Source organism: Apaloderma vittatum, unplaced genomic scaffold (assembly GCF_000703405.1).
Source record: "Apaloderma vittatum isolate BGI_N311 unplaced genomic scaffold, ASM70340v1 scaffold6360, whole genome shotgun sequence".
Classification (NCBI taxonomy): Eukaryota; Metazoa; Chordata; class Aves; order Trogoniformes; family Trogonidae; genus Apaloderma; species Apaloderma vittatum.
Window position 1 is genome coordinate 1 of NW_009696072.1, and position 25,613 is coordinate 25,613.

Genomic DNA, 25,613 nt, shown 5'->3' on the forward strand with positions numbered 1-25,613 from the left:
TGTGGGTGTGTGGGGGTGTGTGTGTAGGGGTGTCTTTAAATCAATTAAGGTAAATGGGTTTTAAGGTGTGAGAAAGGTCTTAAGGTTATGTAGGAGGGCCTCATGTGAGCAAACTAAACTAAATTAGTAAAGCTTGCTAGTAGGAAAATTCTTTCCAGCTGAGGACTTTAGTTAATGAGGGATGGCTCCACCTAGGAAATCTAGTTTAAAAGTGGGCAGTTGTCAGTCTTAAGTCTTAGGCCCTTCAGTGGGGTTATAGACTTATATTTTGAATGTGACTCTACAAGTAAGATTGAGCAACAGCATTTAAGCAAAATGTGTATTTGTAGAAGATTATGCTTTCAATCTAAAGGAGAGGCATCTTATTGAACTACTGTGACTAAAAGGTAAGTAACATAAAGGGAGATAGGTAGTCCTTTTTGGTAAAGACATGCTGTGCTAGGCTGAGCTGACCTCACTACTCAGGCTGGCATGAAACCAAGGTATTCCTGGTTTAGCAACTTAAATACTCTATTTCTCAACTTTAGCAATTTGCTTTTTAAGCTCCTTTTTGTTTTCTTTATTAAAACATTAATTGTATGGAACAACTTATTTTGAATGAAATAAGTCTTCACCAGAATATTTTTAAAAATATAAGCTCAGCCAACATTGAGCTTTCTAAAGGTGCAATGGTAAACAACTGCTCTCGAGATTGTCCAGTTCTCCTGCTCTTGAGTCTTCTATGCTTAGGGCATGCTTAGAAGAAAGAAGGTAAATAGCCAGTGGAGGTTATGATTCAACAATATAGGAGCTCAACTAAGAGTAGTATCAGAATAAGTGCAATACGAGCTCACCATGTCAGCTTAAATTTGTTAGAAGAATAGGATGTTTGCAGGCTGTAGGTCAGATCAGGTCCTGTGTGTCACACTATTCTGACTTCAAATTAAGTCAGATATAGCATAGCCATTAGAAAAACAAAAGCAAAATAAAAGCAAAAGCCTTGTAGAAGTTGTGTATCACGTGCTTTGTCTAATTTAAGAGAAACGTGCTTGTGTGTCCATGTCTCTCATCCAGATCAAATGTATAGTGCTAGGTGACATGGCATTTTCCAGATTTGGTACTAATGATAATTGAAATATAACTTGAGGAAAAGTGCTTTGTTATGCTTATTTGATATTTTTTCCAAATTGGAACTCTTTGCTGTAGGTTTTCTTGGAATCTGAGGATGGCAGTATTCTAACCAGCTCTGAGGACAGATACTTACAGTAGGAAGTTCACATCGGATGAATAGATTTTGGTGAGGTCTGGAAATGCTTTGAGTCCAGTATTAAAAATTCCACTGAAAGAGAGAAGAAACAGGAAGAATTATGTGTACTGGACCACTGAACAACAAACAAGGTATTCAAAGCATTCAACAGTGCAGGAAGTTTATTTCATCCTCTATAAGGTCAATCAATTTATTTATAATCAACTGTCCAAAATATAAGGATGCAATAAGAATTAAATAAAAATACCAGATTTGTGATAAATTATAGAATCTAAAAAATGGGAATGCACAATAACAAGATATGTAAACAGTTCTGCGAGAGGGAAGAAGCCTGTGTAGTGAATAGGGAGGAGGGGAAAAAAAAAAACCAGTATCTCTGGATTCGCTTAAGGGACTAAGGCTCCTTCAGACCATAGTCTGGACCCCCAAGTCCTCCATCTTTATTTGAGGTGAACTAGTGTTCAAATAGCTGCAAAACAGGAAACTGTTGTCAAATGTGAATATGGGTAATGTCCCTTATTTCTCTACTCCTCTAGGGCAGAAATAACTTTAAAAAATATATAGTTCTCAATCTTTAAAGCTCTTCTCCCAAAATGAAATTGTTTTGCAAAAAATCTCTCTTCCTCACTGCTACCCCTACTGCACATACAGCCCTTTCTAGAGTCTTTCAAACATTACTCGGAATCACAGAAGCATTCTCTTTCTTGTCTCTCTTTCCTACACTATAATCTTAGAATTTCATGGTTTGGTTATTCTGTGCTGCTCTTTAGAAACTTCATGGGAATACAAAGAGTTCTTCAGGATCTCTTTCTGCCAAAGAGATCATATGAAATCTGGTGTCTATAGATGGGCTTGTCACATTTAGCTTGAAAACCCTGTGGAAATATCTAGTAAATAAAAGATGTGTATATTTCTACTATGCCCCTTCTTTCCACTATTCCCTACAAAAAATAGAGCACTTATGATAAGAAGAAAGCTAGCTGTGGAATTTCACCAGGGAAACATTAGTGTACTTCAGACATTTAATGGATATGAAGAATGGCAAAATAACTGATGAATTTGTGAATGCGTTTTCCTTTCTCACAAAAGTAGTCGAAGTCCAACCCCTACCATAGCTGGCTTTCTGTCATTAAAATAAAGCAACATGAGAAAAACATTGCAATCAGTTCCAAAATGAAATGCAAAGAAACAAAACTGCTATAATGTAAAGGAGTCATCTGTGGGGCTTAAGTGCCAATTTGTTAAAGGTACTAAATACTTACAGGTATTTCAAAAGTGGGAGGTTCTTAAAGGCATCTGGATCTATGTAATCCAAGTTTCTAAGATTTCGAATTTCACTGTAAAAAATGAAGGAATGTTACCATGTAATTAATGTTTATTTATTATAACAAGAATCAGCAATTTTAAAATGAAATTTCAGATACCTAATTCCTACAATGAGTTTTTGTCAAGACCGTTCTGAGCAATCTTACAATGATGAGTTATCATTTGGATCGACGCAGTGCTGGAGACTGGCTTGTTTAAGCAAGGTGGGAAGGAGCACCTGAGCTTTGATTATGAATCCTTTGTCTTCATGGTCCTAAAATCAAAGCAATATCCTGTGGCAACAGCTGTTACTTTGAACACAGTGAGTTTTGTGTCTGTGAAGGTGTGTAGAAAGAAGAAAACTTAAGCGAAATTTTCAGTATTGATATATAACAGTCCTGTCAACTTACAACCATCTATTTAGCTTATAATTTTATGTCCTTGTTTTCTGGTTATTTTCTTCAAGTCTCTAACAGTACTTTGTATTATTTTTCATGTCTCTTCTACAGAACTCATCAGTGGATCCAAAAGATGGCTCAAGTCACTTAAATTAAATCCATTCTGAGACCTGACATGGACACATGTCCAGCAGTATAGAAGGCAGTGTACCTCTTGGCTTTATACTGATGCAAAATTTAACATAGACTTAGTTTCTTATGTCATCTGTCCATGATTTTATCTTTAAATACTTCTACCCAAGTGACAGCTTGGTTTGCAGATGGCTTTTTAGACTGCATGTATTGAAGAACCAGTCTGACACTGATCATGGCTATGGCCATGCTGGTTGCTTTCTGTGGATGTGGCTGCTGCCTTTCCAGCCATCATGATCATTGCCTGGCATTATGACTTATCCTTGTTTTTCTGATATTTGCCTTTACCCTTAATGCAATTTTCCTTGATCTTTCTCACTCCTCTTTGTTTTCAGCAGATTTCATTCTTTTCTATCCATAACAATGGTCAGCAGTCTCGCTGCACCAATCAGATTGTGCCAAAATTCCCTGCCTAGACTAAGGAGACCTACCAGATGTTCATCTCTTATGAAAAAAAACCCCACTCATACCTGCCCCTGTCACATGCACGCTTTTTCTTTCCTGGCCACTTTACTGTTTGCAGGAGGGGATAGCCCTTTTTTGCATGTTTGCTTCTGTTTGACACTGGTTTTATAAACCTGCTGGAACAACTCTCAGCCTTTCTTTAATATAGAAACAATACAGAAAGAAAGGTGCCAGTCTTCCCCCTAAGACTAGCTGTGGAGCAGTGGGCTGAGGCAAATGCTTACTAATACAGACAAATTTAATGAAGACAACAGGTACAGATGGCATGCTGGTGCAGGCTGTGTGGGTCTTAAGCCATGCCAAGAAGTGATGCTACTAGACAGGCACTTGGCGGAAACCAGCAGTATTTAATTTACCATGCCCTAACAATGCCAAGTAACGTACACAATATAGGCATCAAGAAGCTGGGTTTGAAGGATACCTCTGCTACTGGAATCCTTTTTACAAGTCAAAATCAATCCAGCCAAGTTGTCTGAGAAATAAAAGTGGGAAAAGAGACATAAGACAGTGTACGAATCAGTATGTAGATACAGGTACAAAGTATTCAGACTCTCCATATGCTGTTGTACTGACAACACAGTTCTGCCTCACCTTTCAAGTCTTCAGTTTTTACTCTGTCTCCCTGCAACATTGGAATAAAAAAAGATATACCTTTTACTTGTATGTTAAACTGATGTAATTAACAGCTATAGTACTGCTATTACAGTGCTGTATTCAAATACTCATGTCTGTTAGCTACCTCGAACAGTACTGTTTCTGTATCTAAAAGAAAGCTTCTCACCGTCAGTCTCTTCTTTCAAATTATTTTATTAGTTACATAGCTATTGCACTACTAAGACTGGAACTTTCTCTACAGGCTTTAACTGATAGTTTTTTCCATCATTGACTAAATTTAAAATGCTGGACTCATGAGCTTCCTGGCCAGATATTCCTTTGTTGTAGACCAAACATACTTCAGGGAAAAACAGTCTTCAGATTAACCTTCAGCCTGGAAATGGGTAATGCATTGGAGTACTGTAGAGTCATCAGGTTTTGGCTTGTTGCTATTCATAGTGTTCTGTGTAAATGATTTGGATGAGGGTACTAGAAGTTAGAATTCAAAATCTGCAGATGGTACTAAAATTAAAAGCACAAAATAATGCAATGAGATGCAATCCAATTTTGATTTATAAGTAACTGGGTCATGAGAGGGCATGTGCTGTTTAACAAAGGCAAATGAAAATCTATTTAATCTGGGAATAAACGATATGAAATTGCCAGATGAGAGACAGTTGGCACAGTAATGAGAGAAAAGCTTAAATAATGAGTGAGGAAATCAATGATTCAACTGAACATTGAGTAAATGTTTATGTGTCTGCTCTTTGATTTCCTTGGATTGGTAATTCTGGGATTAGGAAAGAAGTATGCTTTAATATATACAGTACTTATATTTGCATTTCAGCCCAAAAAGGAAGAAAAGGGCCCTCTGTGGTAGGCACTATAGAAATCAACAGCAGACAGAAGAAGATGAGAGGTATAAAAAGGTAAAAGGTCATTTAACCAAAGTGAATGCAATGCTTAAAGAAAAAAATCAGGAGAAAAATCTGATTTTTTTCCCTACTTCTAGTCCAGTCAAATGTGCCTCTTGCACTTGACTGACTGACTATCTGGCATCTCATTTCATATGCATAAAAAAGAGAAAGATCTTCAAATTCAGAGTTTTTGTTTTTGTTTTTTTGCAAAACATTATTAATCTCAGAGAGTACTGGAAGAAATCTTCCCCAGCCCTCAGAATCACAGATATAAAGGATATCTATAGCTCCATCAAAATTGGAACTTATGAAGTTAAACCTATATGGAGAAAAGATATTTGAATAGTTCTGATCCCATAGGTTAACAGGATAATCGTACACAAATGGGATTTCACAATTTCTTTAATGTTAATTGGTCATAAATAATATATTCAAAGGTGCCTAAATGTTGTATGATAGTAATTTTCAAGCTGTAATCAAAGGATTGCTTTGATGTAAGGATTACTTCTAAAGAATCCAACAAACTAAGAAAAGCAAATTGATTGTTGGTAGATTCAGTAGGCAGGGTTTGCACTTTTATCAGTATAATTCTTTGAAATGGTGAGTTGAAAAGATCAAAAGCCAGGGATTTAGAATGCTAAGGTTCCTTTAAAAAGCAGCTCTAGGAAAACTATGGGTAGTTCCAGCTGCCTAAAATGCATAAAAGGCCGAAGGGTATAGTTAAAGATGTCTAGTAGGCTGGCTCCTGGGTATCCAAGTGTCTGTGAGAGCTGATTTTAAGTTACTTTAGGAATGGAACTTTGACACACTCTACAAAAATGACTTACTTTTAGAATACAGTGTTTAAATTCTGCATCTGACAGCACTGTAATGATTCTGAGTCCTTCTGGGAATTAAGTCCTCTGAAGATATAAAAAACCCCTAAGATGGTTAACAGGTATCTTTGACCATTGATGTAGAGAAGCAAAAAGTGTCTTGGACAAACGTTTCACTTTTGCAATCCTAACATTAACTTAGTAACTAACATTACTCTAGTACATAAAACAATTCTTAATTATTTTATTTGTGGTTTAAAGATAATGTTTTAAATTTAATTTCTAGCACTCAGACTACTAGTTTAAAATGTACTAGGTTACCAATGAAATCACCACCTGACTATCTCTGAACATCAACTCAGTTTTCTTTTCAAAGAAAATGCTTAGAAAACTTCAAGGACAGATGTGCAGAGAAAGTCAATTGGCTGTATAAAGTCCTGTGTCAAAACTTTCAAATAATTATGAACTTATGTTCAATAACAAAGATATAAATTTATATAAAATTTTAGTTTCAAATTCAAATCTACCTTGAAAATAATAAGAACTATTCAAATATCAGTCTAATGAATTAGAGACATAAGTTTATCAGATAACTTCTAGAAAGGTTAATAAGCTACTTAACACACTATATTAATTTAGTAACATTTAAAAAAAAAAGGAAAAACATTTACATATTTAAGTGGCTTCTAAATGTTATTTACCAGACATATTTTTCACATCTGCCTTGCAATATTGACACATCTTGGAGTTTGTTCAAGACCAGAATGTAGAAAATGCAAATCTGGCCGTTGACAGCCTCAACATAATCACGTTATGTTGAGATCCTTATGAAGACTAAGGATAATTAGGTCAGCAGTTTTGAAATATTTTAAATCAGCTGGTTTGGGATATTTTTCTTGTAATAATTTGGGACCCCTTTCTACCTTATTAGATCTGCTTTGCCTATAGCTTCCTTGGCTTCTCTCACTTGTATGTATACTTCCATGTTTTATTCTCCCTCTACAGCCAAGCTACCCATGTTATTTCACCTACGTGCACCAGTCAAGCCATGGTATCGCTAGCACCAGAAAACTGTCTCAGGCTCTTGATAGTCTATTCCCTACCTCTAGACAGCAGCTTTTAAGAAGACTTTTCTGCACTGCACTTGTCCCAGTGCCCTGAAATTCATGGCAAATATAGAGCAGTCCCCCAAATCTCTTCAGCCTACCTCTCTAGTTGCTTCTCATGTGTTTCCATCAAATCACCTCTCCTTTCTGCAGCTTTGCATCCCATGATGTTGTTCCATGAGCTGTCCAAGGGAAATGCAGGCCTTTCCCAGAGGCTGGCAGAGCTACCCTGTCCCTTGGCTCCAGCTCACCACAGCGCACTGCAGAGATGGAGATCAGTCCCCCACCAGATTTCCAAATGATGTCGCATATACGAGGGCGAGACCCTGGAACCATAACCTTTGGCCCTATTCCCAAATGCTCAGAGGGCTTTTCATGTGGTTGTGTAAGAGGAGAGAGATTTTGGAGTGAGGAGAAGGGAGCGAAGTGAGAGAGGGAATTTTTTTTTTTTCTGGGCTTCCTTGCACAGCAAGTTTTTCTTGAGAAACAATGACCTGATTACAAAACCTTTTTATTTAGTGTAATACTATCAAGCTGCAGTTCTACTAGTAAGACAACTACTATGGAGATACTGACTGCTAATCAGACACTTTCACAGTTATATCTAGAAAAAATAAATCCTTAAGCCGTTGTATGGGAGAGACAGTTCTCAATTTGTAAGCGTGGTAAGGCTGTCTCACAGACGTACTTCAGAAGGATAAGGACAAAAAGAAGGAGCAAGAAACCATTGTGAGGCCATTTTAATGCAGCTGGGAATAAAGAACCTCCACAAGGTCTTGGCCCTGATTTTCGTCTTCATAGAGTGGGAATTTTGCCATTACTTACAACAAAAATGAGATCTGGCCCATTAAAATGCAGCAACTGATCGGTAACCTTAGCTGCAGAAGTTACTCAGCACTTGACAGGCATAGATTCATGAAAGCATGGCCTATGCTTAAAGAGTTGAGGTTTGGAAGGAACAGAAAATGAGGACTTGGGTACATGAACTCAGTAAGGACCAAGAAAATAGAGTGCTGAAGATCAAAGCTGAAGCACTCTAGCAGGCTTGGCAGGTGGGAATGATGACGAACATAGGATGCCTACTCACGGGACACTTGGATCAAGCCTAAGCTTGTTCCTCCCTTCCACAAACACTAAATTTTCTTCTAAGAAGTTTTTATGTTTAAAACCAAATGTTTTTAAAATAAAACTATGTCTATAAGTTTAAATTAGGGTAAAAAGTTTATTTACATAAAACTGCACTTTATGAAAAGTCCATGAAAAACAACCTGTGAAAATGAAACTCTTTGAAATTACTTCTTTTCAGAACTATTAGAGTAACTCCTTTAAAATCCCTATGATAATCTTTACTCAGTATTATTTTAGCAATAATACTTTGAAAATACTACACAAGTAGACAACATTAAACAAATGCATGACAGAACATTATATATATATATACCCCTGAATAATCTTGTTCTTTGGAAAGTAAATCAAGCCAAACAATGGTAAGTGCTATCAAATCAGAGGAGTTATGGAAGTAATTAGGAAAAATAGTCAAGGTTTATAAGTTGCTTTCTTTTACAGCTTATATGCAACTGCCTGATCTGCCAGGTGCCCCGATTAAGTAATATATGTGCCTTACTTCCAAATAGATTTTAAAAATCTGGCAAGCACTTTTGAATTGTAGAGGTAGTCCTTCTTTGTGGGCTATCTGCAAAGGTTTGGGGTTTGCCTACAGCTTTTGTGATTAGACTTCCGGTGTCTTGTTCTGAGTAATATTTTTGGCTCTTGCGTGGAAAAACCCCACAATGGTATATCTTGTATGTCTGTGTACAGTTTCTTTTTTGCTAGTGCCTTGTGAAAAATACAAGGGGTCCCACATTGCATAGCAGGAAACCTCTTCTGCAGCCTGCCTTGCCCGCAGCCCATGTCACAGGTGCCTGGAGTGTCGGTACCCGTGAGCTCTGCAGATTCCTGCCTGCAGCTTCCTGGTCATGGAGAGCACCTCCAGGCCTGGGATCAGGCAGGGGTGTGCTAATGCTGAGATTTTGGACCTTGATGATGTGCTCTGGCCTGACTTCAGGAGAGCTGTGAATGAGGCATGCTTATGGCAAGGGGTGCTGTCAGTTCATTCACATTCCAGGCAGAAATGTGAATGAACTTTGGGGGTGTTTAGAGACTGGAAGAGGATAACAGGAAACGCTGCTACTGATATCCTTCCCAACCCTTTAGGTAGTAGAAAGTAATGCAAATTAGGCAGTGCTACAGAGCACATCACAAGAACTTTGGGAGCACATCACAAGTGCTTTGGGAGGCACTGGCAACACCGGAGCTCCATCCACCTCTACTTCAAACTAGGCACACGTTTATAAAGTGCACATTTTGTGGAGTTCTTTATATTCAAAGGCTTATACTACCCTTTGAAGGAGATCAGTTCTGTGTTATGAATTAAGATCCTGAGGGATATTTTTCTAGTCCATTCTCCACTTTGAATCTAGTACAGAAACGTTCAAAAACAGCTATCTATCCAGCTAGTTCCTTTTTCCTCAAGCAGTCTTTATATCCATATAATTTAAAATAGGCAAGATACAACACTGCATATTGCATGGAAGAATCCTGAAATGAAATCCGATGGCTGAAGAACATTTTATCTTTAACTTCTAATAAGGTGAACCACAAAATAAGTACCACACGAGGAATTTGTAACGCATAGTGCCAAATGCTTTTTTCTTTGCTTATAAAATGTGCTGCCAGTAAATGTTTCATTAAACCTTCATTTGTATTAAACAAGAAATCCTAGAGACACAACAACTGTGAAAGATGAAGAGAGACTATGAAGACGACAGGCCTGGAAAACACATCTACAGAAGAAGGAATGGCATTATAACCAAAGATAAATACTGTTATCACACCACAGCCTTCCTATGAAACTCTTTCAGGAATACTACAGGAGCACGTTATTGAACTGAACTAGGTCTCAGGATCCTGGATTCAACTTCTAGCTCTGACTGTCAGGTACTCCTGGGGGAGGCACTTCCGCTTTCCAGTGTTAGTTGCTCTCTATCTACAGTAATAGTAATGATATCATCTCCTTTATTTTTATTAATCTTTCTATTTCATACTGTGCAAAGTAAAACTAAGAAAATTACAGAAGATAGAGCAGTGATAAAAGATCATTCGTCTCAGTCTTTTTTCTGAGTGAAGATCAAATACACTTAGGGAGTTTCTAATTACACAGCATTAAAGTCCTCCAGTGATAGGGACGACCTCCCCAGGAAAACAACTCTAGTATTTACTTATGCCAGCCATATGAAAACATTTCCTAGAGTCTAACAGGAATCTTCTCTAATCTAAGGTTATTATTACTGTTGTTTGGCACGACATCAGTGTGGAAAATAGGTTGTAGTTTTCACTCCTTGCAACAACCTTAAACAATACATCTTCCTCTGGCATGTTTTCTTTCTAGACACAAAAGTCTTTCTGGCAGTGTTTTCTGGATCTATGATAACTGACAGTGCTTTCCTCTGGAACCTCTGCAAGCACAAATCTCTGAAATATACCAAACTGGAACTCATCTGAGCTTTACAACACTGGCACATTTTCCATTACCCCATTTGGATCAGTAATGGAAAGATGGTAGAGCAGGATGGATCCTGTGAAGCTCTATTCAATACACTACCTTCTCATTTTAACAGAGTACTGCAGATAACAGAAACTCCCTGGATGCAGGTATCCTACGACGTTTGTAACTGCCCTAGGATTGGCCAGAACAAAACACTTCCCAGAAGCTTTTGTCTATAATGTTCCTGTTACATTTAATAACCAGATGAACGCTCTTCAATTTACTAATGCACATCCAGAATCAGAGACTGGCTTTAGTTGGAAGGGACCTTAAAGATCATCTAGTTCCAACCTCTCCACCATGGGCAGGGACACCTTCCACTAGACCAGGTTGATCAAAGCCTCATCCAGCCTTGCCTTGAACACTTCCAGGGATTAGGCACCCACAGCTTCTCTGAGCAACTGGTTCCACTATCTCACCACCCTCATAGTAAAGAACTTAGTCCTAATGTCTAATGATTACTTATTATTCTCCATGTCTGCAGCGCGTGCCATTTTGCTCTGTGCTTTGGCTCTTCTGATTTCTGGTGCTTATGTTGCTGCTTTACACTTACCTTCAGTAATCTGATGGAAGTAATTCCTAGCTGCCAGTTTATTTCAACTTGCTAACAAGCTTACAATGTAGTCCCACATATTTTTTACTACACTTTCTTACACTTCGGGGCGGGGCGGGGGAATACAGAAAAGCAAGCGAAATGAAAAGATGAAGGGAAAGAAAGCACAAGTCAAAAAAAGATATGACTCCACTTTATGGAGAAAGGAAATGAGAAAAGGAATATTTAACTAGGAAAGAGACAAGAATGACAACTCAGACACCACCATGTATGCCCTTTGCACACATCCCCAAACTAATTTTACACTTGAATTCATTTATTTAATTACAGTACTTACATATGAGTTACTTTACTTAAACTGTTGAAGGAATGGGCCTCCAGACTCTGAAGTGTTTCATCTATAGAGATGTAGCTAAACACCAGCAAACAGAAAAAGAAACAAGTCTCAGACCTTGGCAAGCCATGACTAGTGCCCACCATGGCACTTTTATTTTTACTCTCATTCTTTTTCTCATCCAACTGCCATGACACAGCCAGACACACAGAACTTTTAACAGGATTTTGATTTTGACTGATGTCTTAGATGTACATTATACTGCAGAATACAGGTAATCCCCCCCACAACAGTGGTATTAAGTACTAAAAGCAAACGTGCATATTTCACATTTTAGAGTCATATTTCTTCCCTTTTCCCTAAGGGAATCCCCTTTTCTCTAAGGGGATCTAGCCTTCAAGTAAATTTGCTTATTTCTCTATATTAAAGAATTGGGGCATCACTGCAACAACTGCCATAATTTCTCTAGAGAGAAACGGATCATCAGGGAAACCAGTGCTTTGATATTGCTGAGGGAAAAAAAGTGTGTTTACCACTATTTGGGTTAAATTAACTGATTGTGTCTTTCAAATTATCTCATTTTTAATATTTGTCAATGTTGAAAGAGCATTTGTTAAATTTCTGTATTTTATATTTTATAACATATTTCTAATTTACAGATATTTTAAAATAATTTGAAAGTCTTGAATATTCTTTATATTTATTATTATTAAAATACTTAAGTACTATATTTTGATTCTCTATTGAAGTTACTGACTCAGTTTTTAATATTTCACATGGTTACATATACTCTAAGCAACATGATTATTATTTTAAATGCACGAAATTAAATTGACTAGAAGAGACTTAGACATCAATTTGAGATGTCAAAATCAAATAAAATGTAATAATAAAGAGACAGTATCATATGTCTTTTGTCCTTTTTAATCAATAGACCTGCAAAATCCTAGAATCATACTTAAAAAATATCCAAATGGCATTTTACACAAATTGAGTTGTGTTCCTTAAACAAAACAGAGAAGCTGTTAACATTCTTCTTATTTTCTCCAATGACAGTAATAAGACTAATAATTATAAATAGCTAATTTAAATATCATCATTTAACCCAGGAGGGCTTTTTAATACAATCAATTATGGATCAGATTTTTTTATTTTTTTGTGGCAATGTTAAAGAAGATATCTCTTTATTTCTTTCAGTGGATATTAACAAATATTTTAAATGTTTTAGAAGATTGAAAAGAATACTTTGTGATGAGCACATGCTCTAGCAACCAGCAGATGACTGGTTCTAGCAACCAGCAGATGACATAAATTCCAAGGGAATTTATGTCCTCTCCAGACTGGATCTAAAAGCGTATTATCTGAACGAATTTTAACTCTTCTTACATGAGATTTACTTTTCATTGGTCACTTTGGAGATATATTCAACAATGTTTGAAAATATGTCAGAAAAGTAACTAGTAGAGACTATATGACCAAAATATTCTCTTTCTACAGTAATATTGCTTTTACAAAGCTATTTGCCTCTTCCAAAAGCAAAATAATAAAAGGGGAATGCAATAAAGAAAGTATTTCCAGTCTGCACCTCTGTGATTCAGTATTGCAGAATTAGATGTTTATGAGACATGATTTAATTTTGCTTTCCTGTAGGCAATAAATGTTTGTTGCTCAGAGAACTGGAGTTTCAGTCTCATACGAATTAATTATTCCATTTTAACAGAGCTACATGTTAACATACCAAAAAGATAGGTTATATGAATGCTACATTAAAAATCCAGTTGTTTTATGCAGCAAACAGCTATATATAAATCAGCTTAACAGAAAATGAAATTAAAAATGCATAATGAAAAAACATTTCATCCTTATACTGGGGCTAGGAATTTCAGAGTACTTTTTGTGTGCTCTGTAATCAAAATGGATCACCTTACAGCAGGCATGCAAGTGCTTTTCTATCACCTGTGAGAAGGGGCAGAAGAGCAGTAATGGACATTTCTTCTTGTTTTCCTCACCCCTATGGCCACCACATCTCTTCCCACCATGCCGTGTGTCACATTTTTACTGTACTGCCTCGGTTGGACCGGGTTCATTTGCAGTTTTGTATCTTTCAGCTCTGGGCTGAAAGTGGGAAGGAAACTGCTTATTTTCTTTGCCTGTTGACCTCCACTCTTTTGCTTCATAAGCAGATGTATCTGTGTACATTAAATAAACCACATCATCACTGATGACAGGGAAATGAGTAGTTTTATTCGCTTTAGTGTCATCTAGATAAACACCCCAAAACCACACAAACACATTCAAAATCTCCTCTGAGACAGGAATGTCAAGCAAAAACATGTATGCATAAACATTTGCTTCGAAGTGTTGAGCCCTGGCTAATGAACACAAAATACAGCACATTAAATATAAGAAATAAAATTCTTAACAATCAGAACTGGAAAGAGTTGTATCAGAAGAAGAGGGAAAGTGTTTTTAAATCCCCTTTTTGAAAGGGAGTTGGTTTAGGACCTCCTTTCCCTAGCAGCTGTGTTTAATTTGCAGGATTTCAAAATGCCTTCAAAACCCATCACAAACACAGCTCTAGCTTAAACACCAAATGCGCAGCTGCAGAGAAAGTCTGCTTGCAGATAACATTTCAGTAACCTGTTTAGAAAGACCCTGAGAACACAGGATTTAAAGCAGATCAGCACCTGGTGGTTTCCATAAGGTCCTCTGCCTGCCCTTACTTTCTTTCTTCTCTCTCTCCAGCCTCAGCACCCCCTGAGCTGCCAGCACCACTGGCTGCCCCTGTTCCCCTCTGCTGTTGATGACGTGTGGGGTGCCTCACAGAGGACAGCCAGAACAGCCAAGGCAAGCGGAGCCCACAGCTAGGGCTGTCCTGCATGGGCTGGCACTGGGGAGCAGGGCAGGTGTGGGCTAGGTGTGGGGGGACTGTGTGCTGGCACTGGCTGTAGGACAGCAGCGTGCTTGGGGGCATGAAAAGGCACTGCGTGGCACAGAGGAAAAGAGTGCCCAGGGGAGAGGTTGTGCTCTGCACGGGGCTGCTGCCAGAGGGCTCTGTGCAGTGCAAGGATGCAACTTTGCGAGGAGAAGCCATGGGGAAAACTGCTCATGGAGCTACGCTTCAGATGTCTGCGAGGTACTTGTGCAGGTGACCCCCAAAGCATCGTCCTGAGCACAGGAAAAAGGTTTCTTACCCTCGATCATGAAAATACTGAATATTCAACCTCCTTTAAGTCAGCAGAAAATAGCCGGTGAGGTCCTTCTATCAAGTCTTAATGTATTTGCAACTTTAAGAATGTAAACCAGAAATTTCTCTTACATCTAGATGACTTATAAAATGCTTTTTCCAGTGCACTAACACATTTCTGACAGGAATTAACTTTGCACTTGAGCATCTCATTGAAATGCTTTTTATTTCATTCCTGTGGCAAAGCAGCACAGGGAAACAATCTCTACTTCAAGTTATAAGAGTACAAAGATATGCATTAATTTAAGAGAAATAGTAACTCTAAAATTTTTGTTTAAACAAGGCTCATAAAGAGGACAACTAAATTTCGATTCGGTACACAGGAAACAGGGTTTATTTGTGGAAATTATATAGTGGAAACCATATAGCAAAATGAAGTGCTATATTTGGAAGGGTAAACACAGTTTCTGTCACCCTGTTGAAACTTCAGAACATTTTCTAGATGAGTTTACAAAGGAAGGAATGATCTGGAAATTGTCATTGATGATGGAAATTATGGGCTGAGAGAGGCAAATGAGACACGATACATTAGAGCCCAAGACACACACACAAGAGCTGTAGTTAAAATACAGGTACTGGTTCCTTAACACAAAGTTTATATCAAGAAAGTGGGAGTTCATGATTTTTAGAATTCGTAGTGCTATCAGAAAAATCCAGAACGACATGGACATTAAATTTAAACTGCTGTTTATTCTTCATAGGCTTTTTAAAAATTAACAAGAGAAAGAGAAACGTAGTAACCCAGAAGCCATTGCACAGAAGGAGAGAGTGTGATGCTACCATAGTAAGTCATGATTTTGGGAAGGTTACTGCTATAATCAATTGTATCTATGCTATTTTCCTCCACATAAATGTGGAGTAGGGGGAAAGTAAAACTCCATATTCAGATATTCTCTTTAAAGAACAACTTGGGGAAGATACTGACAATATTTGATTTTCAATAAAAGAGCTAAAAAAATAATATCAGAAACAGAACTTACATCCTAGAGATGTTGGGGAGATTGGAAAAAGCATCACCTGGAATTGTTCTTAGGCGAGTCTCCATAAACCTCCTACAGAAATAGAAGTTTGGCAGTTAATATCCCTTGGTAAGTACAATTTAACATTAAAAAGTCCTACATGACTCCAGCTCTGCTCCAATATTTCTATTCTTCCCTTTCCCCAATGTTTCCATCTTTGCATCATTTCTCTTCCTGTTTCATTATGTGGCTTGGTTTGCTTGGTGTGCCCCCTCAATTTAAATTACAACCTTTTGCATCATCTCTCCTAGGAACTCAGCATTCGGTGGTAATGATGGACCTTCCAAAACTCTGGAGCATGGCCAGCAAACATATTAGCCCATTGAAGTAAATGAAGTATTAAAAGTATGGCATTCTTTTAATAATTTCAGGCTCCACAAAGATATTCTACCCTGTCACGTCCTGAGTTTTCAGGACGAGAGCTCAGGTTCACTGATTCCCAGGCTAGGACTGAGGCGAGTCACACCAAGGATCCTAAGGCCAGTTTTATTTATCAGCTAACAAAGAACTAACAAGGATGTGCTTCAGTCGTCCACTTAGCGCAATCAACACGCCTCACAACAAAGAGCCATCAGCGAGCAAAATAGATAGCCTTTTGATAAGACTAGAAAGAGAGAGAAAGAAAGCGAGAGGAAAAGAAAAGATCACCACCCTTGGATCCAGCACATGCAGCCACCTTCTTGTGGTGGGCGACAAGAACCTGACTGCCCGGGATTCTCGCCCTTTTTACAGTCAAGTTGCTGCCACATCGTGTTGTTTGAACTGATCTAAGGGATGGTGGGGGCTTCCGAGGGGGTCACCCTTCCCTCTCCCGGCCTGACTTTTTCACTCTTGCAGCCACAGCCCCGATCCCTGCCTGCCCCCACCCCTCCACCGGTGCTGGGGCTGGGCAGGAGCTCAGGAAGGGGCTGGGTCACCCCGCACCAACACGGACCGGAGCTGGGCACGGGCTGTGGCCAGTTTAGGTTCCAGACTGTTTGAGACATTCATTTAGCAGTCTCTCATACAACCCTCATTTGGAGCAAGACATTCTACCTCCACAGAATTCTTCATATACTTTGTAATAAACACAACGTTCTTTCTCCCTAAACCTCCGATTGGGGATGGCATGTACAGTGTTATTTTTTACCTTAAGCCCAGATAAAGACACACTTCAGGAGAGAATAGTTATATGTCTTACCCATCTGCAGGAAGTTTCAGAAAAACGGGCAATATTTGAGATACTTATCAGCAGGTTCTTAACAGAATGAATCTCTAGCAGAATGACTCCTCCAAAGAAGGAGGAAATGCTCTGGAAAATTAGCCTATAATGGCTATTAAATTTACAGTTACAGCCTGTCACTGCTGAGTGAGGTAATCTTTGGGTTTCCAGTACCTCTGGGAATACAATTCCATAATTTACAGTCAATGAATAGTCTGAAGAATAATCAAGAACAAATGATAAACTTTTCCCATAGCTGCTGTTCAAGAATAGTTCAGTAGAAAAGAATTAAACAAATTAGGAGGGTTTCCTAATTCTGTTTCATAATGTGAAGTATTTGATTATAATAATTATATTTGATTTACATAGACAAAAATATTACCATTTTAAGATCTATCAAGCTTCTGGAACTTGCAAATAAGAAACAAAATTATCCATAGAAATTCTTAAATTTTCCATCTTGAGTAAAAAAAAAAACAAACAAAAACTAGCTGGAAGGTAGCTTTGCAAAAATGGATCTGGGGGGTCTTGGTGGACACTAAGTTAAACATGAGCAACATGCCCTTGCTTCAGAGAAGGCTAGTGGTATCTTGGGCTGCATTAGGAGGAGAGTCCCAAGGCTTCTCCTTGAGACTGTTAGAATTCAGAAGAAAACATTAGTTTAAGTTCACTTTTAACTTCTCTTACATCCTTTGTCTTCTGTTCACCTATAAAATGCTAACTTACATGATAGTTACTTCTCATCACCTATCATTACAGAAACTAGCACTTAGCCTATCACATACACATAATTCCACATTCCAGAAAAACAGGAATTTAAACACTTAAGTGTTTAAACACTTTAAGTCACTTCTCGACCTCCTGCTCAGATAGTCATCCCTCTCCGTTCTTTTCAGATAATGAATGGAGTCAGACCCATCATTCACGAGCTACATGTGGGCTAAGTGAGCTTCCATGAACCTTCCACTGACACAACGGAAATTAAAACGTCTCATCAGAAAGGCCTGGAAAATCTGTAAAATATTTATGAATCAATTATATCAAAGTTGCCGTATTATGTAATGACCCTGCATTTATAAATTTCTAGACAAGGCTTCTAATATCTCAAGAATAGATACAATGAAGAAATGTAGCCTTAAAGGCTATATTTCGAATGAATAGCTAGTAAATGTATTATATGGGCTGGAAGTGGGAGTTTCATATTTCTCCCTATGTAGCTGCTATAGTTAAAGATATCCCAACATTCTGCAAATATGACAGAAAAAACATGCGGTACAAGATGTGTTTATAAATGGACCCAAAAGACAGTGAAGTATAAATAGGAAGAAATCTTAGGCAGAAGAGAAGAAAAAGCGCATTTCATGACAAAAACTTAGTTGTGAGGTGAAACAGTATCAGAGATTGTCAGCAAAGCTAAAAGACTCCAAGGTCATGTAACACATAAACAACATGCTAAGTAATAGCATGTAGCATATACTGACAAAGCAGTTGGTGTTTCTTAGCTGCCCTTCTTCAACTATTTGCTGTCTTAACAGATTGCTGCTTGAATTCAAAGAGTCAGTGGTTACGTATCACAGAATCACAGAACGTAGACCATAAAATGGAGCTAAGGCAACAGGCCTGGGGCAGCCAGGGCCAATATTTTAAGACAGACTTTGTGTAGGACCACCTGCAAAGCTCCAGTTCTCTGCAAGTTTTAAAAACCTGTGGGCTGATACATTGCTGTCACCTCCTAAAACAGTTTAAAAGGTAGCAGAACAACAACAAGAGAAAAAGCAGTATTTCACGTCCTGTTTGTTAACTGTGAGTGTGTGGATAATTATTGGTTGGGGATCACCAGGCACCAGTGGTGTGTACAAGGCTGGGGGATGGACAGTAAGTCTTGGGTGTAGGAAGAAGAGAGGCTGAAAAAATTCTGAGGCAGAACAGTATAGGATGGATCAAAGCTGAGAGTAATTTATATACACTAGTTTTAGTTTAGCCCAGTCATAAGTGCACATAAAGATCACAAGCTTACCAACTGTATTAATACGCCCTTAAGGCTGGGAAAAGAGCAAGTTTTGGAATTTAAAGCCCAGAGAAAATAACAAGAAAGGTAAGACAGGTCAGGGCTTCTAGCCAGCCAACCATAATATACAGTGTGAACATAGGATGAATAATTGAGAATTCATTATATTAATAGACTGTGATTCTTCCTGTCTTGCATGCATTAGAAGTTTTCCTTAAACCTGCATATTTCAATTTGAAATTTAGTTAGTCCAGTATCCAACCAGCCACAGTATATTCATGAAGAAAAATTGCTCCTGTGCTAATCTGCATTCTACCATTTATTTCTATCTTTATCTTCTCATTCAGGCTTAAAAGCCTCAATAAATCCAGAAAAAATCTTCAGTTTATTCAGTAAAATATTTCAAAAGAAGAACCTGCAGTCTGAGGTAATTTTTATTAGAAACACGCCATAAATATTTACAAAGATACAAAAGCATATAAATCAAATTTTTGCTAAATGAGTTGTTTAAAAAATGGCAAGAGAATTTTTCAGAAAAACATTTTAAGTTTTATAGTATGGCATTTAGTTTGCATTTCTTAGTTTCATAGGTTTGAGAGCCAGTGTGAAGTTCTAAAATTTTCTTCTTGCTTTGATATTTACATCAAAAGTTTAGGTTGTATGTTCCTGAAATACTCTATGTTGCATATATCAGGAAAATGAAACTTGAACAACTGATAAGAAACATATTAGACTACTTGTGCATAACTTTGCATTTTCGCTTTTCTCTGCCCCAAACATCTGTCAACCTGGAATATAAAGAGTTTATTGGTCAAAAATCAAGAACTATGAATATTCAGCTAAAAACTGAAATAACTCCACTTTGACTCCCTGCTGATCTTCCCAAACAATCTTTAGCAAAGACTCTGTTTCTCAAGATTAGCCTAGTTATTTTCATTGAAATAAAAATGGGATTTTAAAAAAAGTATAAGACTACATTGACTCATAATATTTTATATGTGCATAGAAACAACCCTGGTTTTGACTAACTTTGAAATACAGGTATACGTAAGTGGAGATTGCAAAGTATTCAAACGTAAACACATCTGCTTTGTTTTAATAACTGTACAATATTGATGCATAGAGCACTACCCAAGTATTTAATAGATAATAATGTCATCTCTCCCTTATGCACCGTATTTCTAGTACTGCTAAGCACCATTTCATTATTTGTGCATTTTTTCTTATCTTAGAATGCACTTAAAAAGATCTATAAATAGCAATCCATTAAACTATGTAATTTACAGCTGGCTTAAAACAAGGTATGCTTGTTTGGGCTGGAATAGAGTTAATTTTTTCATAGCAGTTGGTATGGCGCTATGTTTTGGATTTGTAAATAAAACTAGAGTTGATAACACAGAGATATTTTTGCTGTTGCTGAGAAGGGCTTACACAGTGTCAAGGCCTTTGCTGCTCCTCAGCCCACCCCAGAAGTTGGGAGGGGACACAGCCAGGACAGCTGCCCCCAACTGACCAAAGGGATGTCCCAGACCACATGATGCCAAGCTCAGCATATAAAGCTGGGGAAGAAGAATGAATAGGGGGACATTTGGAGTGATGGCATTTGTCTTTCCAAGTCGTCGTTACGCATGATGGAGCCCTGTTTCCCAGGGATGGCTGAACACCTGCCTGCCCATAAGTTTTCTCACTTTGACTCTTCTAATTTTTTCCCCACCCCACTGTGGGGGCAGTGAGCAAGCAGCTGTGTGGGGCTGAGCTGCCAGCTGGGCCTAAACTATGACACAAGGTAAAAGTAATAATAATAGAAATAAAAAACAACTTCTCAAAAATATTCCCCTAATAAATCAAGATTAGAAAGAACAGGAGAAAACCTGTGCTGGTCTGAGAGCACCGGAATAAAAGTTCTCTGGGGGCTCCCAGCACAGGGACAATCACAATGCAGGAGGCCTATGGGGAGGAGAGGATGTGTCATGTGACCCAAGTGGACCAATCACAGTGTTCTTTCCCCCAGTGCTTGGTTTATAAGGTCCCCTAAGAGGCGCTCTGGGGTGTTTGGTGTCTGCTGTGTTGGAGGGGTTGCCCTGGCTGTTCACCATCTCTCCCTGTGCTGCTGGTGTTTCTGCCACCTGTTTTCAGGCTGCAGAGGAGCACCGTTCGTCAGGACAGGTCGCTTTCCTCTGCCTCCCTGGGTGGGTATGGCACAGCCACTCCAAGGCTTCTTTTTCTGTTTCTCTTTGACTGTTATTGGGATTCTAGGCTTGGGTGCCCTGCCAAGGCTAGTCTGGTACTTTCCCATTCTGGACCTAGTTGTCATCCGGAAGGCACAGGCTCTGTATTAACATATTCATTTGTATCTTTAAATATATTTACCTGCTTATATATATATGTCTATCTATATATCTGTATACAGTTCACCATTTTTGTTGTTATGGTTAGTGTTACTTTCTTTTTTATTAAGCTGGTTCAAGGTGGTTTTTTTTTTCCAACCTCAAAGTCTCTCTCTGGTTCCCGTTATCCTCCTGTGGGAGGGTAGGGGCGGATCATCGGGAACATCTGTCAGAGTTTAGTGTCCGGTCCAGCCCTAAACTTTGACAACATGAAACACCACTAACTCTTTGTACAGATTATAGTTCTTGACCACCCATTTATCAGCCCTCTAGTTTAATGTAAAGCAAAGCCATAATTGCATCTGAGAAGCCAGCAGTTCCTTGCTTCCACTTGTTCCTGACTCAGAATCATAGCATGGCTGACTTTTTATGGAATGCTAAATACAGTTAATGACTAGTACAAAGCAGTTCCAGCAAAATTCAAATGAAGCTGTTTATAATCTTACTTCTCTTTTGACTCCACGCATGCACAAAAATAGAATCTAGCCTATGACTTACTGAAGTTGGTGTTCAGCATATAAAGAGGTTCAACTCAGAACATTGGTAGTGTTGAATTTCTTGCAGGAGACTATTTAAAAACATTTGAAATTTGTGAATATCAGAAGTACTGGCTATGCCAGCACTGACAGGACATTATTTTTAGCAGAAGCTCAAGGTAAATAGTGGAAAAATCCAAATGAAACAAACATTCTCCTCAAATATAAATGGTTTCACATTTTCTGTATTAAGAAATATCTAAATGTATATATAAATATATACACATGATTTTAACAATATTCTCAGCAATATCTATGATATTTCTGCACTAAGATGTATTAGGGAAGTAATTATATATTTTACAGATTTAGCTTATTCATTTTAAAACATTGTTAGATGTCTGTATACAAAACGTAATAAATAAGTAGGGACCATCCAAAGAATATAAGATTAAAATTACTTATATTTTGATTCATGGCAACAACAGCTACAAGTATTTTAACAAATTATTTTCCATAAAGGCAGGAAAAAAAGGTTGACCAGATGTGAACAAAGTATAAAATTTTACATGCTAATTTCATCTTTCTGAGAAAATTATAACAAGCAGTGACCTTCCAGCTTTTATACAAGGAGAAATAACTATGACAGCTAAGAGAATAGCTAGGTAAACAATTACTGACACATTAACTTCTAGGTTTTTCCTATTAAACTAAACCTAACACAAACTAAACAAACTTAAAATTATTACAAGATTTTTTTTTTTATTCTGAAATAAATGTACTGTAGTGTTTGTGGTGCAAAAATAGCTCTAAAAAGGCATTTCACATAGTGAAACGAATGCTGAGCTTACCAGAAGACGATTACCACCTAGTGTCTAATGCCAGTATTACCAACGTGGTAGGAGAGGGAAAGACTGAAAGTAGGAAATGAGCTCTAAATTTGATAGAAGACTATGTAGCTACTTTTCCACAGTTAAACAGAAGTCCAAAAGACTAACATCAAGTATATCTTAAAACTGGCCCAGCCCTGGGAAATTAAAGAAATACTAGAGCCTTTCAAAACGAATCTGAGCAGGTGAGCATTTGGGTCAATTTTTGCATTGAAAGTAAGTTTGGTGCTAACACATCCTCTTACTGTGTTCTGAGGTGCATATGGACACTGTCAGACTCACAGGAAAGAATTGAGGTTGGTTACTTGCCAATATATAGCAAACAGAAAACACCAGTCCATAACACTGGAGCTTATTCTTGCTCAGTTTGTGATCACCCACCGCTTCTTGCTGGATCTGAGTAAAAATTGAAGACTATAGAAGATGCTGGCTCTACTGACTGTTACTTTCCACCTACCAACAAAACAGTAGGTGGCTAAGGTCACTTAATAGATTTCAGAACTGTCAGTGTTGAAGAAAAGCATCCCTTGAATACCTACAAGGCAGTGGTATTTAATCCTAAACAGCTGAGATGCTGTGACCTGCAAAAAATGTGGTAAGGAAGAATCCTGTGAGGAACTTCGCTAATACCAAGAATTGCTGAAAGATGCTGGCTGAGCAGGTTAAAACATAATTGGTACCACCAAAATTTGAAGAAAAAACCAGGAAGCTAGGCAGTGGCTTACTGTTTTACTTAGTATACACCTCAGTGCTAAAGTAAGGTGGCCATACAAAATGCAAACACGGAAGTACGTTTAGGGTGTCATAGTAAGATGATCACAGAGGAGGTAACGCTTCCAAGTACATTTGTAAATTTCTGCAGAATATTTAATTAAGATAATACTCTTGCAATGACACAGCAGAACTTAAGTACATGATGAGACATCACATATAAGGCCACGTTTCTCACAACTGGAAGATTTTTCCTTAACCTTTGGCAAAATCTGGGCATTCTATACGTTATCATAAGAATCAGCTTTCAAACACATAAAACTAAAGTTTTAATTGCAATTAGACCATTTTTTGAACAAAACTGAGTTGTTTTTATTAGTAAAAATAGCTAACTATTTCTGAGGCTAGGAAGTTTGATCTTTCTTAAAATAATTATTTTCTACCAAACACCATTATACTTGCCAAGTTCATTAAAATACTTTATCAACTGTCTTTCAGGGAATCGTTTACATAATTTTATGCACATGCTGCCATGCAAAGTGCTTCCAAAGTACTGCATTTTACAAAAATGTGTACTTTTAAAACTCCCTTTCTAATCTGATGCATGTTGTTATATTTACCTACATATTTTTTTCTTGGAAAGGCATGATTTTACTACTGTAATCCTGGTGGTGACATACATGAAGTCCATTTTCACATGAAGTGAAATGTTAGAGTGAAATGATTTGTTCATAACCACAATGGTGAGTCACAGGTAAAATTCTTCTAAGGGTTCTTGAAATGATTTACAAACTACGCGGTTCTCTACACACCACCCCCCCGCCCCAACCCAACCCAATGAAGTGACAGATGAAGAACAGGAATAAGTGACATATGGAACTAGAGAAACTACTGGAGATCAAAATAATATTTTAATACTTTTTTTTCATTGCTTATTAGTTGTAGTATCAGTAGCATTTCTTGTTTGTTTGTACCATTTAAAATTCCTTTGTCACGGCACAGAAACCTAGCCGGTGCTGGGAACTGTACAAGTGGAAAAAAGCAAGCCGTTCTCAGTAGAAGCCGGCATTACTTCAGTATGCTTTAACTGTACAGAGCTTGCTCAACAGAAAACCAGAGGGACTGCACATAGTTCTTTTGTAGATGCTAAGAAGAGATTCACTAAAATACTGCACATTGTCACAAAAGACAATGATGATGTGGCAGTAGAAACTAATTTTTATCTTTTTCTTGTTTGCGCAGATAAATAGTTTTGATTAATTTAGCAGTAAAAAAGTATTTTACACTAGAGTCAAAAACTCTGTTTTAGGAGAGGATTTTGACAGTTGTTTAACAGACCAATTCTGTAAGTGTTACAGTCTGCTGAATCTTGAATTGCTACTTCAGTCAGTTTTCATTACAATGTTTTCTTTTGACATTAAATTTCCAACCCATTACACTTCAGAAGCATGCAACAGCCTTCTCCTGAGTCGAGAAAGAGCTTGATATAACTCTAAAAGGAAAGAAAAAGCTTAAATATTACAAAATACTATAACTGTTAAGCAGCTGTTTACAGACTATTTTGCAAAAAGCCAAAAATAGCATGTTTTCTCTTGGTATCAATTAGGAAGGCAACTTTTTGCAAATCTGACTTATTCAGGTTTTTTTTTATATTTGCAAAATCAATCAATATTTGATATTTTCCATAATATGGATTTACAGAGCCTCAAAACAGTCTAAAAAAGGTGGTTATATTTGGGAAACTGGACAACTTGGGTAATATTCAAAAAAAATCTAAATGATCTGCCTTCATCACCAGCTGTGAGGGAATAATTTCACATGTTCCGCAGATCAGCATTTCACAATAGCCTGCAGTAAGAGGAACAGGAAGTATGGAGTACAATCTCGGTTCCTCAAAAACTTCAGAAGTAGGTTTTTTTATTCTGCTGGGCTTAGTCCTTACACAGCCTCATGTACACAGGAAACACATTAAAGAGCCTCAAAAACCCTAAAAAATTTAGTTGTGAAGCTGCTCATAGTTTAACAGCTTGTTAGCCATGTTTCAGTGTCTCTTAGAGATAGCCAAAATTTTAAAGGGTAGAAGTATCTTGTCTTAATAATTAAATACAGTCCCATCTGCAAAAAGCCCATTTTATGCCTGTTTCT

At 37.7% G+C, this 25,613-nt stretch overlaps 1 protein-coding gene across 1 annotated transcript in view; it reads right to left on the bottom strand.

Moving 5' to 3' along the window:
- Window positions 1-1,239: 1,239 nt before the first annotated feature.
- Window positions 1,240-25,613, bottom strand: part of LOC104276862 (thyrotropin receptor-like) — a gene marked incomplete at its 5' end in the record, with an annotated part of 35,526 nt that continues 11,152 nt past the window's right edge. Inside the window, 4 exons of the mRNA XM_009873320.1 lie at window positions 1,240-1,318; window positions 2,509-2,583; window positions 11,533-11,607; window positions 15,757-15,828. Of these exons, the coding sequence (XP_009871622.1) occupies window positions 1,240-1,318; window positions 2,509-2,583; window positions 11,533-11,607; window positions 15,757-15,828 (301 nt within the window). The remainder of the gene's footprint in view (window positions 1,319-2,508; window positions 2,584-11,532; window positions 11,608-15,756; window positions 15,829-25,613) is intronic.